We start from the raw sequence: 15,035 nt of genomic DNA, 5'->3' as shown, positions 1-15,035 counted from the left end.
GCCCTTGGTTTAACTGCTGGTCTCATTCTGGAAGCATTCTGGAATTGATCAACTCTGCCTTCTGGTCAGAATATTTTGCCCACCCTGACAAACTGAAGAGCAGAACAGAAGTAGGACAGACAGAGATGGGGAGAGGTATCCCACATTTGACTCTGGCCCTTCCCACTGCTGGATCTGGCTCTGTACACAGTTCTCAACACAAGGAAAATATTGGCTATCCCTGTTTTAGACTATATAAAATATCTGATCAAATCCATTAAAGGCAAAAGGAATAGAAACAAAAGCTTACTGACTGTTATTGCAACCAAATTACATAATTTATTGTCATTCTCTCTAAACTTCAAAACTGGGCATTTACCTACAAGCAAAATACACTGGTTTTGTATAAGACCGCTAGGTAACATTACATGACCAGTCACAACCTCAATCAAGATGAAAACATTTCTTCTTTTTTTACGGTTTGGTTTCCTTCTCAGAGTGAGCTAGCAAATTTCTTCAAGCATAAGTTATAACGTTTCTAAACTGCAGATAACTATACCTACCATGTTCCTTTGTCGAACAATCAGCTTCACAGTTGATCAGAACTGCTCATCTAATGACACTTTCTTTTCACTCTACTGCTCATGTGTGCTAGAAATGTTTCAAACGAAGATGGAACAACTCCCACTGGAGCCAGTGGCTTGGATCCAAAGGTGCCCTTCTGCTAGCGGAAAGCATCTTCCACTCACAGAAGGGCTGTTTCCGACCTAGCGGAAGAGCATTGTGTGAGAAAAATGACCCCGAATTCAGAGAAGTTATTCCACTGTAGAAGTTATATCTGAGAACATCTGTGGCCCTCATCATTTATGCTACAGCTTTATCTTGTATAGTCATCATTTTCTGGCACCGTAAACACTGTATTATCTAGCTGAACTGTGTTAACACTGCACAAAAGTTCACAAAACATCACTAATACATTTTCTTCTGCTGCTCAGTTATCTGGATCAAAATCAGTAATTCTCTGCAGTTAAATATTCTAACCATTTGACAGAATCTGTGACATAACACGGATTCCAACTTCATTTCAAGAAAATTCAGTAGAATTCATGAGAAATCAAAGATACATACAATGATATTCCCAAATAGCACAAATATATCAACCTAAAATGTCTGTTTTGTGCATGCTGAGTCCTATATATATTTTCTCTCTCGCTCTCTTCTTGTTGTTAGATGCAAAACAATGATTCCACTTATCTCTCTCTCTCTACCTACCTAGCTTAGATGCAAAACAGTGGTTCCGTCCATCCAAATTGTTGCTAGATGCAAAACAGTGGTTCCACCTACTCACTCTCTCTCTCAGGGGAGTCAGTATTAAGGTGCAGTATGTCCCCAATAACTTCACCTGAGTCAGAGACTTTTCATATAAGACCTCATACCCAATTATCTTCCCTTAAAAGTTTCTTTGCTATTGTAAGGGAAGATATCAGTAGGTATCCTGTGGGTTTTGCTACTGCTAAAATAACTGGGAAGCAGGAACCCTTGTAGATCTATTATGCATCAGCTAGATTCTATTGCCCATTCCCTTTGCTTTAATGAATTTACACAATTTCCCCCACAACATCACTGGTTTAATTTTGTCATATTCATCTATTCCAGTGCTGGGCCAGGAATGGAAATTTCTGAGCTGTGCCCCAAACCTGGCCTGCCAGCCTAACTCCAGCCAGCGAGTGTGACTTTGGACAAGGCCTGTTTCTCCCCAAACCTCTTTCCTCTAGAAATGAAAAGGGCAAGAAAACTTAGTTGGGTTTACTCCCCTTCAAATAAAACTTGTTTAGGAAACAGCCACAACCTCTGAAGCAATGGAACAATCTACAGCATTATTTCTTGACTCTCAATTAGAAATGGTTCAGAAAGAGCTACCGTATTTGGGACTCAGATAGTGGTTGGGGGTGCCACTCCTCTCGTTGCCTGCCAATTCTTTTACCAATCTAATTGTTAAAGGAACTGCTGGCTCAGTGGGGACATTAAAGAGCCACTCTTCCAAGTGAAGACTGAGTCTTTTTGACCACCATTTATCTTAATAGTTGGAACAAGCCATACACCTTAGCTGTTGCCTGAAGCAGCTGTTCCTTTCTATACTGAGTTTTTATACTTGCCACTCTGATTAGGACAGGGGAAGGGAAAATGTCTCCCCACTCCCCAATAAAAATATCAAAATCCTATCAGTCCCACATAGCATAAGCAAACCTACCTGCACCACTACCCAGTTACTGTACTTCTCAGTTTATTTAGGATAGAGAAGCAGTTGTGCACTGTCATATGACAGCAAATGACTCTCTCCCAAAAACCTCTCCACTATAGCCCAATACAATTTGGTCATAAAGACAGAGAAATGAAAGAGAAGCAAAATCCAATAAGCAAATTGCTCTGGCACCTTGAAGACTACTAGATTTGTTTCCACACAAGCTTTCATAGATCCAGTTTCTCAGATTCATCAGACCTGGCATCTGAGTAAGTGGATTTTAATCCCTGAAAGCTCTCACTGAAATAAATTTGTCAGTCTTTAAAGTGCCACAAAATTATCCTTTGCTTTATTCTGCTGCTTTTTTTGCCAATAACTCATTGGAAACGTTGTGATGAGTATGAATCAAACATGAAAAACTAAGGATGTTAGCCTAATGACAAAGTGCAGATTAGTTTGCGTCATCATGTTCCCTATAACTACATATGGCTGTAAAAGTTGGACCATGAAGAAGATGGACAGAAGGAAAATTGATTATTTTGAGCTACGGTGTTGGAGGAGGCTCTTGTGCATTCCATGGACTGCAAAGATAATTAATAAAGAAATGCTGAAGCGCATAAAACTGGGCATGTCGCTGGAAGGCAAATTAACAAAACTTAGACTTAGTTATTTCAGCCATGTCATGTGATCAACATCACTGGAGAAAGCCATTATGCTTGGAATGATAAGTGGTAAAAGTACGAGGATGCCAAAGAACATGTTGGCTGGATGTAATCAAAGCAGACACTGGCCAAAATATAAAGCACCTGAAAGAAGCTGTACAAGATTTGAAATCGTGGACAGTTGGTTCATGAAATCGGCAACGGTCAGATATGACTGAATAAATAATTAAATTTGATTCTTTGGAAACTATAAAGAGAGATTTAAAACAAGCCACACGGGCATAATATGACATTTTCGACTTGTCCTGGAGTCTTTGGAAGCAATCCAGTTCCTCGCCCCCAGTTTAGACTATACTGTTCTGGCATTCTTGTAAGTAAACTTTGGAATAGTAGTTTAAACCAGCTATCCCAAGCAGAACTACTAACAATAAATGTGATCAACAGCACATTCCATTTCAGAGTGCTTCTGATGAGCAAATTACTCAATGCTGTGAAGCAATACAAATTACAAGGTGAAACAGAAAGTTGCATGATTGAATTATTAAATTTTCCCACATTCTAAACAAAGCAACACTGACTGGATAGTTCAGTGGTTTAAGCATCTGGTTGCAGAGCCAAGGACTGGAAGTTTAACTCCCCACTGTGCATCCTTTGAATAGAGCTGGTCTGTGTTACCTTGGGCAAGCTGCACAGTTCTTGGGCAACCCAAGAAGGAGAATAGTAAACGACTTCGTAGTATATTCTCTACCTGGAAAACCCCGAAAAGGGTCACTATAAATCAGAATTGACTTGAGAACACATGATTATTCTTATTAAACAAAGCAATAGATTGTGTGAATTATTAATACCATTTGAATTAGTACTAGACTCTGCTTATATGAACACAAGTAGGGTCTGAACTGGATATTTTCAATTCACCAAAAATCTAGTACATTCACTTATCAGAAAGAGGAGTGTATTAAAGCATTCCTAGTTAGGATTTGTTCACTAAAACTTTAGTAATTCATAGACCGAACAATTAATCCAACCCCAAAGAAATACACAGCACATCAAACAAATATTACTGATGGCATTCCTCCCTGCAATCACAGATTCCGTGACAGGTACCCATAAGAAATATTCCTAGCCTTCTCAAAATTCTCTAGCTGTCAATACAAAAATGCCATAGGTGTCAACAGAGAAATAACCACATGAAATCTTCCTAATACATCTCTTCTGTAAAGGAAAATGTCTACCTTACTAATTGAACAATTAACTAAAAATGAATACCTCTCCTAAATACATTACTTAAGGAACTGCTGTAACATCTATGTTTGTATATACCTAGAAGTTATATATACAGTAACTTAAGGATATCTTGTGAATGACTATTTGCACAAGCTTAATATTGTTTTGTATTAATATTTTTCCACACTATAAAACTTAGTGTGTATGTTAAAAACAACTGCATAGATACAATATTAAAAGTTTATTATTACATTTTTAGGGTCTCCAGTAGAAAAAATTTCCTTTTCAAATGTAGAACTAAAGAAAACTTTGAAAATAAAGATCCCTTGGAAAAGATAGCAATAAAAAGGGGGAAATATTGTGGCTCTTTAAATATTGTGGTCAGGGTTTTGGATTATTTTTCAGCCCCATCGCCTTCCGATTGGGGGGTTTTTTGTTTTGTTTTTTTAAAATGGTGCTTCAATTTATGACCATTTCGAGTTACAACCATAATCCGTTCCAGAAGATGGGCGTAAGTCGAGGCACCACTGTATTAATAATTTTCACAAATGCCCCCATTGTGTTTCAAGCTCCAGGACACCTCTGTTGATTCTTAATCCACACAAGTTTGGAAACATCCTGACTTAAAACATAAGAATACAAACTAAGTGAATTAGGTATCTGGCTGTGGAGCCAGAGGCTGGGAGTTCAATTCTCCATTGTGCTGGACTCGATGGGTCCCTTCCAGTTCTGCACTTCTAAGATGAGGATGATATTATCATCATCCTAAAAATAATTTTATGTTCAAATGTCTCTTTAAAAACTGTTCATTCTAGTTTTTATGCAACTTTAGATTCAATGTGCTGAGCTCAAGTTAGTTGACAGGACATCTGGCCAACTTTTAAAGTAGTACAGAGGATGTTCTCAATTAAAATATGAAGTACATAAAATTTAACATTATTTCGTCTTATTCACCTTTTCTAAGCACTTATTTTAATTTTTGATAACCATACATCAGATGTTTAAATTTACTACTTGAGGAAATTCTACTTACTCCTGTGAAAATTTTTTTTCTTATCACAATATTGTCTGTACTCAAAGAAAGAACAGCCTGCTATAACATGGGCATAACCCATGGGTTTCCAAACTGTATGCCGTGGCTCTGTGGGGTACCCAGGAACCGAGTAGGGTGCCATAAGAAAGGAGACAGAACATAGAGCTACGAAGGTTACAGAGAAGCTGTTCATACCTCTATGTCAAACAAGAACCAGAGGTGAAGGCCATGTGCCTACCTCTCCTTGCTCCATCTTTATGGTCCTCGGTAGAGGTACATGCCAGGCAGCCTTGCGATTTTCTGCATCAGGACCTGGAAGGAGGTAGTCCCTCAGGGATATTCAGGGGATGGAGGATATGAGATTGTTGGGGAGCAGTGTCAAGATCCCTGAGGGCCCCTCCAAGCAAGGTGAGCCAATGTCAGGGGTCAGTAAATCAAGGGAGCACTGAATCCAAAATGTCTGGGAACTCTTTGCGTCATCTGTTCCCCTATGCCCTGATATGCCCAGAAAAGTAATCCAGTTAACCTTTGCATCATCCTTTGTAGAGTTAATGTCACCACCATTGCCTTCTGCAATAGAAAGGAACAGTACCTATAATCTTTGAGGCAAATGAAGGCACAAGTCAAGGTTCTTATTTTTGGTTAGCAGTACAAAATGCGCAAGCTTCTACACTACAAGCACACTACCAGAAAAGGTCCGTATTACATTTTTGTCCATAGAATTCTTTTCTTAAGCCTAATGTGAGCAGTGTGATTGAATAAAAGAAAATACATTTATAATTTGAAATATTTATTCATCTGGTAGTAAAAACAGTTCATCCAATAATTTAGAATGAGAGGTATCCGATACAACTGCTGTATAGTGTGAGTGTGAAGCAGGGAAAGAAAGAGAATGTTTTCCTGAACCTACTGCTTATGCTGGGAAAATGTGACACTGCAGCATGGCTGAAGCTAACTGAAATTATTTCATATGTTTGGTGGATCAGAATTCACTGACCTCTTCATATTTTTATTTCAAAGGGAAACTACCTTAATATGTATATGAAATTAACTTTTCCCAGCATCAAACAGCAAACTAAATGGTTTATGTTTTCATGTATAGTATGACAGGCCAAAATTCTGGACTCCACAGATTTATATATGCACAAAATCTGAAAGTGTTTTTTTCTTACATCTTAAACATGCTTTGAGTCATCTGCTCTGAATTTCTGCATTATGCTTTCATTAACTTTTTTAATTATATCATGGCAAATCTTGTGTTTTAAATCAAATTTCACAAAAAGTTGGGAAGCAAAGCAATTAAGCAACCATCAAGGTACAAGATCTGTGTCTTTTAAGTGCATCCTGACATAAAAAAAAACAAACAAACACCAGAATGATTTTCACAGAGAATGTTCATTCCAATCCCAGTGAGCCTATTGGGAACATACATAAAGTTCCTTTATAGTTTCAAAATTCCTTTCACTTATACAACAGTGCCTCTTGCCAACTATTGCTTGTGAGAAAAGGCAGAACTTTCCTACAATATCTAGGATAAAGAGCAAAAAGCCAAATTAACAGACTTCTAACAGGATAACAATTAATAAGGAGGAAACTGCTTGGGTAGTTCCTTAAAGGTTTTCTCTCCTGATTATAGAATAGTGTTCTGTTTTGCAGACAGCCTTTGAATTAGAACACACCACAGTGAAATATCTAGAAGCAGGAAATCCATGTTTTCAGAAATCAGGTATTGCAAACTAACAACATCATGCAAAAAGGTTCTTATATAAACATTTATTAACATATTCATAGGTATGGAATTTTCTGGCAGTTAATGATGATAAAACACACAAACATCATTACAGGAATAATCTCATATTTTAAGAGGGTGTCTTTTCATTCTTGTAGAGCTCATTAAACTTATATGTAACACTGTACAAGTCTATTTCAGTGCCTTGAAGTTGTAAAATATGAATACTCTGTTAACACTATACAAAACAGCACTGAAAAATGGCTATGCAGTAAGAGAAGGATCATTATTCAGGACATTCAATACACTGAAAAACTGCAACAGACATTACAAAGGTTGGTCAATAAACTTCCCTCACTCCTCACACAATTAAAATTCTGACAGGTGAAAAATGGGGGAAAGGTGCTCTTCATAAGGGTGGGTCTTTTGTGTTTAAACAAGCAACACAAAACACAAAAGATAAAATCTTTCATGCAATTCATCTTATTGCAGCAACAAGCAAGAGAGAAGCCTCTAAACATAAAGGATTGGAAGAGGGTTGACAGAAGGGGGTATGTGATATTTCTTTCTTTCATATTTTGTCAAATTCTCTAAGAAAATTTTCATCCACTGGCATCACGAGAGGTGTCAGAAGACAATCAGAACACCAAGGTGATGGGAATCTGAATCCTGCAACTCTGAAGAATGCTCTTTGCTTCAGTTGCTGCTTGTGGGATTACTGTATGCCAAGTTCCTGGCACTCTCCATCCTGGATTTCTGCAGGCCTACTATTTATCCAAGACTCCATTCTCTCTCTCTCTCTCTCTCTCTCTCTCTCTCTCTCTCTCTTTTAACCCTTTCTTTTGAGAGGATTCCTCCCCCATTTCCTTGGATTATTTTTGCTGCTGCTGGGGAGTTTGCCTATTCCAGTGTGCCCCCTTGGGATTATTTCCTGCATTTTCCTTGATTCCTTTGGGGATTTGTTTCTTTCACTTTTGGGAGGGGAGGGGGCCCTTCCTTTTTAAGATTATTGTACCACATACTGCTTCCTGTTGGAAGGCAGCAAATGGTGGTGGGGAGAATTCTCCACATTTTCTAGCAGCTTTGGCTTGAGTAGGGGCAGTTTGTATGCTTTACAGTCGTGCCCCGTTTAATGATTACCCCGTATAACGATGAATCCGCTTCATGATGTTTTTGCGATCGCAGAAAGATATTTTAATGGGGGTTTTTTTTGCTTTGCAATGATCGGTTCCCTGCTTCGGGAACCGATTCTTCACATTACAACGATCAAAACAGCTGATCATCGGGTTTTCAAAATGGCCACCGGCTGCGCAAAATGGCTCCCTGCTGTTTTTAGGAGGCATTTTTTGCTTAACAGGCACCCGAAAATGGCAGCCATATGGAGGATCTTCACTGGACAAGCAGATATTCAGCCCATAGGAACGCACTGAACGGTTTTCAATGCATTTCAATGGGCTTTTTAATTTCGGTTGACATTTTCACTCTACAGCAATGTCGCTGGAACAAATTAACATCGTCAAGCGAGGCACCACTGTACTTTGCTTTTTTCTCTTCTTTCACTTTGTGTGTGTGCAGACAAGTACTTTCCGTGTTTATTTTTTTAAAAATAGTTATTTTATTAATTTACTGCAATTAATTCTATTGAAAGTATATATTTTGGTGAGAGATTTTGAGGCTGTTTCGTTTGTTTCCAGGGAGCAAGGGGTGTTTCTGGCTGCACACAGCTTGGGGCATTTCTCTATTTTTGTACTTGGGTGTTGTGCTGCTATTGTTGCTTTGGTAGACAGGTGTGTGCCAGACAGCCAGCACCTGGCTGCTTCCTTGCCTTTTTTAAAATCTACAGTGGTGCCTCGCATAGCCACGTCAGTGCAGCAAAAATCGCTGCAAAGTGATTTCGTCGCTATGCGATTTTAAAAAGCCCATAGGAATGCATTGAAACCCCTTCAATGCGTTCCTATGGGCTTAAAACTGACCTTTAAGCGAAGATCTTCCATACAGTGGCCATTTTCGCTGCCCAGCAAGCGAGGAATCTGCCATTTTTTTTACACAGCAGGCGGCCATTTTTTTCCCCGGCGGCCATTTTGGAACTGCCGATCAGCTGGGGGGAAATCATTGCTTTGCGACAATCGGTAAGTGAAATAGGGTACCGATCATCGCAAAGCGATTTTTCCCCATTTAAAACATCACAATGCAATCGCAAAAAGTTTGTCGGTATGCAATTTCGTCGTTAAACGGGGCGCCCATTAAGCGAGGCACCACTGTACTGTGCTGCCCAGACCTAGAGGATTTATTGTGTTGAGTGTGTGGTGAGTAAACTAATACTGCTCTTTTTCTAACTTTTGGGTGCTTTGCTGATTTTTTAATTGGTTGATGGATGAGTGAATTTTTTGCTCTGAACAGACCTGATGGTGATGGGTGCCTGCATAGATTTGATCATTTTTTTCCTTATGTATCTCATGTAAGATTGCCTGCTTTTGGTGTAGACTGATCCTCTATTGTCTTGCCTTTCGTGATAGCTCTTCAGGGATTTTGGAGCACCCGAAAACACAAATTTGGAAATATGAAAGAGGTTTTCTCATTCATATAAAACTAAAGGGAAAAAAGAAAAGAAAGAGACACCACCCAAAATAATTAGAAACAAAAATACATCCTTACCCTTTTCACTTCCAGAAAAGAGATTATTTCTTTTATGCATTTTGCTTTACTTTCTAAAAGGAAGCATGGAAGCAGAAGGCACTTCCTTTTCTCCTACTATTAAACAATGCAAAGTGGAAAGTACATCTAATTACCTGATTTTGGCTGCTTTCATATGAACAATGTGACATCTGGTAATCCCTCAAGAAATATGTAATTTCTGTACTGTGCCTATGTTTTTACAACCAGAGATACCATGAGCACGTATTTACACACAAGTGATGCACACACCCATTTCAAAGGGATGCTCATGTACTGTCAGTTTTCTACAAGACAGTCTATGTCTGGTTCTGTTTCATTGTTTGTCACTCATATAACACATTCACTGTTTTCATTTCATAGGAAAAATCAATAAGGATGCAGCGATATCTAGCACTCTTTCCCTAACAGCTTTTCTTATGAGATGCTAAAACACTACTCAATAATTCTATGACTGAAAGGTAACATCCAGGACAGTGTATTCCTTCATTTATTTATGACTGATTCATATCTATTTTAAATTAACCCTTACCCATTTTTAAGAGACTGGGGAGGGGGGAACATCCTGAAATATATGCATGAAAAGAAAACTATTAAGATCATTTATGATTTTAACTTTGGCAGTCAGTAATTTACTTTATTTAAGGAACACTCACCTATGAAAACTGACAGGACAATAACTTAGATTCACGTAGCCTTTGTAAGCTATGTTCCTTCCAGTTTCCTCAGAGTGATTTGTATAGAATAACATATTTCATAACAACAGAATGGAGACTATCTAGCAGATCGAGAAAAAGTCTACCGTTTTAAAGCTATGCAATTGAGAAAGTGGCATATACTTACTTCTTGCTGCGCTCTTCATGGCCATTGGCACTGCTCAATTTGTTCTCATCCTAAGCAGGGTTGATAGAAGAACATCATGAGGACGAAGTGGAAACATTTCAAGTGGTCAAAGGGGTAATGGGAACAGGGATAAGAAAATACAAAACGAAAATTTTAATGCTAAAATTTACATTTAATATGGGGTGCTACTAGTTAACGTAGACTTGTGTAACCACTTTGTTGCTTACATTTAAGTCATATAATTACAAGTGCAATAATTATTGTTTTAAAATATATTTAAATTATACATACTTCCTTACACAGATGAAAGTTATCCTGCATTTTTCAGCATTCAAGTGGTTAAATAAATAAAATGTAAAAAGGAGTTTCATGTTTAAAAGCACTTTCATATACAGTACTATAATCCCTTTTGACCAGTACCAAGGCTATATTTCTGCCTAAGCCCCAAGTGGCCATGCTAGTAGCCAGCCACTATCGATTTCCTGTGACCGATGCCATTCCTGAGATCTTCGACCATTTTCGTTGGAGGGTTGGGACTGTAAGAGCTTGATGCCACCTCTGTCACACATCTCGCCCTGAAGCAAACAGGGATTCACACTGCTTTAGTAACGTCGACTCCCAAGTCAGTCATCAATAATCCAACCAGTCCAGCCTAAATATTCCCTATTTCCATACCTGTTTACATGGAAAATATCCATGTTAAACTAGTACACAAGGTTCTTAAAATTACACATTAAGATTCACTTCAAAATATTACATATTACTAAATATTACATAAAACTACAACATAAAAATTTAAAAGGTTACAAACACTTGTTCAAGGTTTATACCGCATAGCTGAACTAAACATACTCCAAAGTGAACTAACAGTTGCTGTTATGTTTATTGTAGTTATCACACCAGTTACACCATGAGTTCAACTGCTACTTATTACTAAATTTTACATATGCAGGTTTGTGAAGCCAGTGCTATTGCATGCATAATTTAACAGTTCCACCAAGATTTGGTGAAAAAACTAAATATATTCTGTCTGTTTTAACTCTGAAGCTAAGTATTAAATATTCAGTAATGTTGACATATCATTTTTCCTATAACTATATAACTAAATAGAAGAATACTCTTTGACAATGAATCGTAGACAGCAATATACTTTTACTAAAAAGTTAACTGGTCAGGGATCCAAGAATTTTGGAAAAGTCTTTCACACAACAACTGATTGCCACCTGTTCTATTAAAGATTAATCACTCATCTATCTTTTTTTCCAAAGCTGTCACCTTCTTGCATTAAGTAGACTAAGGATTTACTCGCCATGAACTTGTGGAAGAGGTTATTCTTGGAACCCTGCTATTTGCCCAAACCACTGCATTCACCTTGTTGCTATACCAAAATTGAGCTGGTAGTCTTTAGGAGTGTTTCTTGTTTGTCTGTTTGTTTGTTTTTACCTAGGGGGACCACGGTACAGCGATACGTCACTCAATTACTACCTTATGATTGACAGTTCACACTGGAATCAAAGGTGAATTCATGGGAGTAGAGGTGAGATATCGTTAGGCAAGTCTACAAAGAGAGATAGATGGGCATTTATTCATCACGCTGAAGTGAAACTACTGCACAATATAATTACATCAACAGCATATAGTTACTTGTAAGATACATGTAACGCATGTCCATAAGACAAATCATGAGGGCTCCAGGGATGTTAGTTTACAGTTCAGCAGTAGTTTCATGAATAATGCTAAATGAATATTGCTAAAGACCTTATTAGCATATTTTCTCACCTTCTTATAAGGAGCTTCCAGCATTGCTTCAATATCAATATCATCAGCCATTTTTCACAACACCTAAGAAAAACAGTAAGGCTCTTAGTAAATAAAGTACATTTTCCTGTTATTTTGAAAAGCATCAGATTAATTAATGGCCAGGATCCTATTCAAGATTTATGCTGACATAAGTGTAAAAACTGCAAACAAATTTTAAATTGCTGCATGCATTTCTGGTTGTACTTTAGAACGTGGTGCAGAAGCAGGAACATAAAGCATCCACTCAAGAATTAGTGGCAATTCACTGCAATTTCCTACTGCAACTTGCATTTCCTAAGATGCAAATCCTCAACAGCATCCTAGCCAATTCTTCTAAAGGTGATAAAGCTAATATGAGACCTTTGGGTAGTGCGGGTGGCATATAAATAAATAAATGAATAAATAAATATGGTGGTACAACACATCATATTTCCCAATGACCTTGTAGTTTTTCATTCCTTACAATCTTAAAACACTAACTCTACCAGTATGAATATGTTCAGTCAAAAACAATGACAAAGAACTTCAGCCACAGTGACACTGTCTTATCATTTTGATGAAGTGAATAAAACCACACCAAGTATTTTCTATGCATGCACCCTATATATAGATACATGGGTTAAAAGCAAAAACCAAAGTCTAAGATTATTCTCTTTCCTTCAAGAAGAAATAACTATCATACCTAGAATAAATCCAGAAATACTACATTAAAACAATCAGTTTCTGACTTCCCACCAGCAATAGTGAGTTCTGACTTTCAAAAGGCCATAATATACTAATCCTTTGTTGACAAATACAAAAAAAGATTTTGCAAAATAATTTTAGTCTCAGGCTGCAGTTGTTCTGCAGCAGGGTTTCTCAACTTCTGTGTACCATGATGAGCCAAAGCTTTGTCAAGGGGCAAGCAACACACAGACTGCAGGTCTCAAGCAACCCCTAAAAGCAAAACAAGAACACTTTAGACTACCCAGATTAAAAGTTATTTAATCTACTACCAAGTCTTTTGAATCTAGATGCTACTCAAAAGTTGATGTTGCCATCAAGCCACTTTATTGAACAAGACTGAGGTTTTGCAGGTGTGTGTACATACATGTGAACAAAACTAAACCTGATTATTCATTTAGCACATCTGATCAAGTCAATTCTCACTGTAACTGCTTCTCTCATCAAGTTCAGTGTGTGTTGCAAGTTCTTCAGAACTACAAAACTAATCCATTTTGCATTTTTTGCCTTACCTCCAAGGTGTGAGAAAAAGTCCCTACGATGAAAAAGCTCATTAGAGCTTCAGATTAGAAGTTCCTCATGAATCTGATGATTTCCCATCCCCCGAAATCTGCCATGAATCATTGACTCCTTGGGTCAAAAATTCGAAACAGATTAGTCACACTATTTCAGTCCACTTCTTCTATGGAATCAGCTGGCACATATTCTCACCTTCAAGTTACTAATAAACCATTGAGTTTGTCATAATTGTGATTATAATTAAGTACATAAATAAAGTGGGAAGTGGGTTATAATATATTGTTTGATATTCAGCATGAGAACAAAAACATAGCCTTATGTACAGGATGTCCTGCTTTGGCAAAATTAAGCAACGGAACATGTAGCAACATTTATTTTCAGACTAAACAGTAATTCTTGAGTTGACCAGGGCTATCTCACATAGGTAAAACCAGGGTGGATAAAAATCAATTATTTTAAAATAAAAATGGATTTTTAAAATTTAAATTTATTTTAATGAAATGTTTTTGAGGGGAAAAACTTATCTAAAAATAGTTTTCTATTTAAGGTACATTATAGTTAAAAGGTTATTCATCATGAAATAGAGTTTATTTATGTAGTATGAGGCTGTATGTTCATGCAATATTTACAATTTTTGTAAACTAATTCAATAAATCCAAGTTATCCAAGCTGTGATAACATGTATTTTTCACAGTAAAAATTGTATAAAATAAACAAAGTTCAGGTAAAGACCTTAATCCCATTGTTGTTCTACAAATCTATGTACAAACAATGAACACATTACAGTAGAACTGTGGTACCTGTGGGGGATCAGTTCCAAGCCTCCCCCACAGATGCTGAAAAACGCAGATGTAGCAGAACTCTAGACATTGCATGGTCTCTTGATTCCTTTAGTGAATAGTTCTGGTAAATACATCCTGGAAATACATATAAATATGTACTTGGGGGCTTAGTATTTTCAGGCAGCAATAAGTGGATCTGCAGATTCTGATCCCACCAATAGGGGGGTTCCTACTGTATCATAAATGCTACATAGGTCTGAACATTGTTTTGAAGATAATTTGCTTTTTAAAGATACTTTGCTTAACCACTTCAGTTAATAAACATTGATATTTAAGCAAATACAAGAATATGTATGTTATATAATGTTATTGTTTTAGTTAAATAAAACAATTTAAGTAGTTATCCAAATATGAGTGATTAACCTATTAAACTAGAATTAGTTCCAATATAGCTGTTTTATTAATCTGAGTTTATTATTCTAAATATGAAATCTCTATCAGGTTGCAAATATTAAAGATTATAGCTACCAGCAAGAATGGTTTTTACACTTAAAATCATTATTTAAAGAGTCTTACTGACTAGTGATTTAAATCATGATTTATTTATTTATTTATTTATTTATTGGACTTATATACCGCCCCATAGTGCTACAAGCACTCTCCGGGCGGTTTACAATTTAATTATACAGGCTACACATTGCCCCCCCCAGCAAGCTGGGTACTCATTTTACCGACCTCGGAAGGATGGAAGGCTGAGTCAACCTTGAGCCGGCTACCTTAAATCCACTTGATTTAAATCAAATCCACCCCGGGTAAAATGCCA

General features: G+C 37.2%; 1 protein-coding gene across 11 annotated transcripts in view; it reads right to left on the bottom strand.

Annotated features, from left to right (window-relative positions):
* The window catches only part of RBM39 (RNA binding motif protein 39), a 41,242-nt gene that overhangs the window by 21,319 nt on the left and 4,888 nt on the right, over nt 1-15,035 (bottom strand). For 4 of the 11 annotated variants that reach the window (XM_020782431.3, XM_020782434.3, XM_078393295.1 and 1 more), the window contains exons 2-3: nt 12,168-12,230; nt 10,389-10,438 (exon numbers count right to left, since the gene is read on the bottom strand). In XM_020782431.3, coding sequence (XP_020638090.1) covers nt 10,389-10,438; nt 12,168-12,218 — 101 coding nt within the window. In that variant the 5' untranslated portion in view covers nt 12,219-12,230. Of the gene's footprint in view, nt 1-542; nt 3,216-10,388; nt 10,439-10,808; nt 10,964-11,873; nt 11,947-12,167; nt 12,231-13,423; nt 13,543-15,035 lie in introns of those variants that run through there. The other 7 variants (XM_072997064.2, XM_078393294.1, XM_078393297.1 and 4 more) reach the window with 5 other exon arrangements.

The sequence above is a fragment of the Pogona vitticeps genome, chromosome 4 (genome assembly GCF_051106095.1).
Source record: "Pogona vitticeps strain Pit_001003342236 chromosome 4, PviZW2.1, whole genome shotgun sequence".
Taxonomy (NCBI): domain Eukaryota; kingdom Metazoa; phylum Chordata; class Lepidosauria; order Squamata; family Agamidae; genus Pogona; species Pogona vitticeps.
Note: the sequence above shows the minus strand (reverse complement) of the source record. Positions and strands in the feature narration are given on the sequence as shown.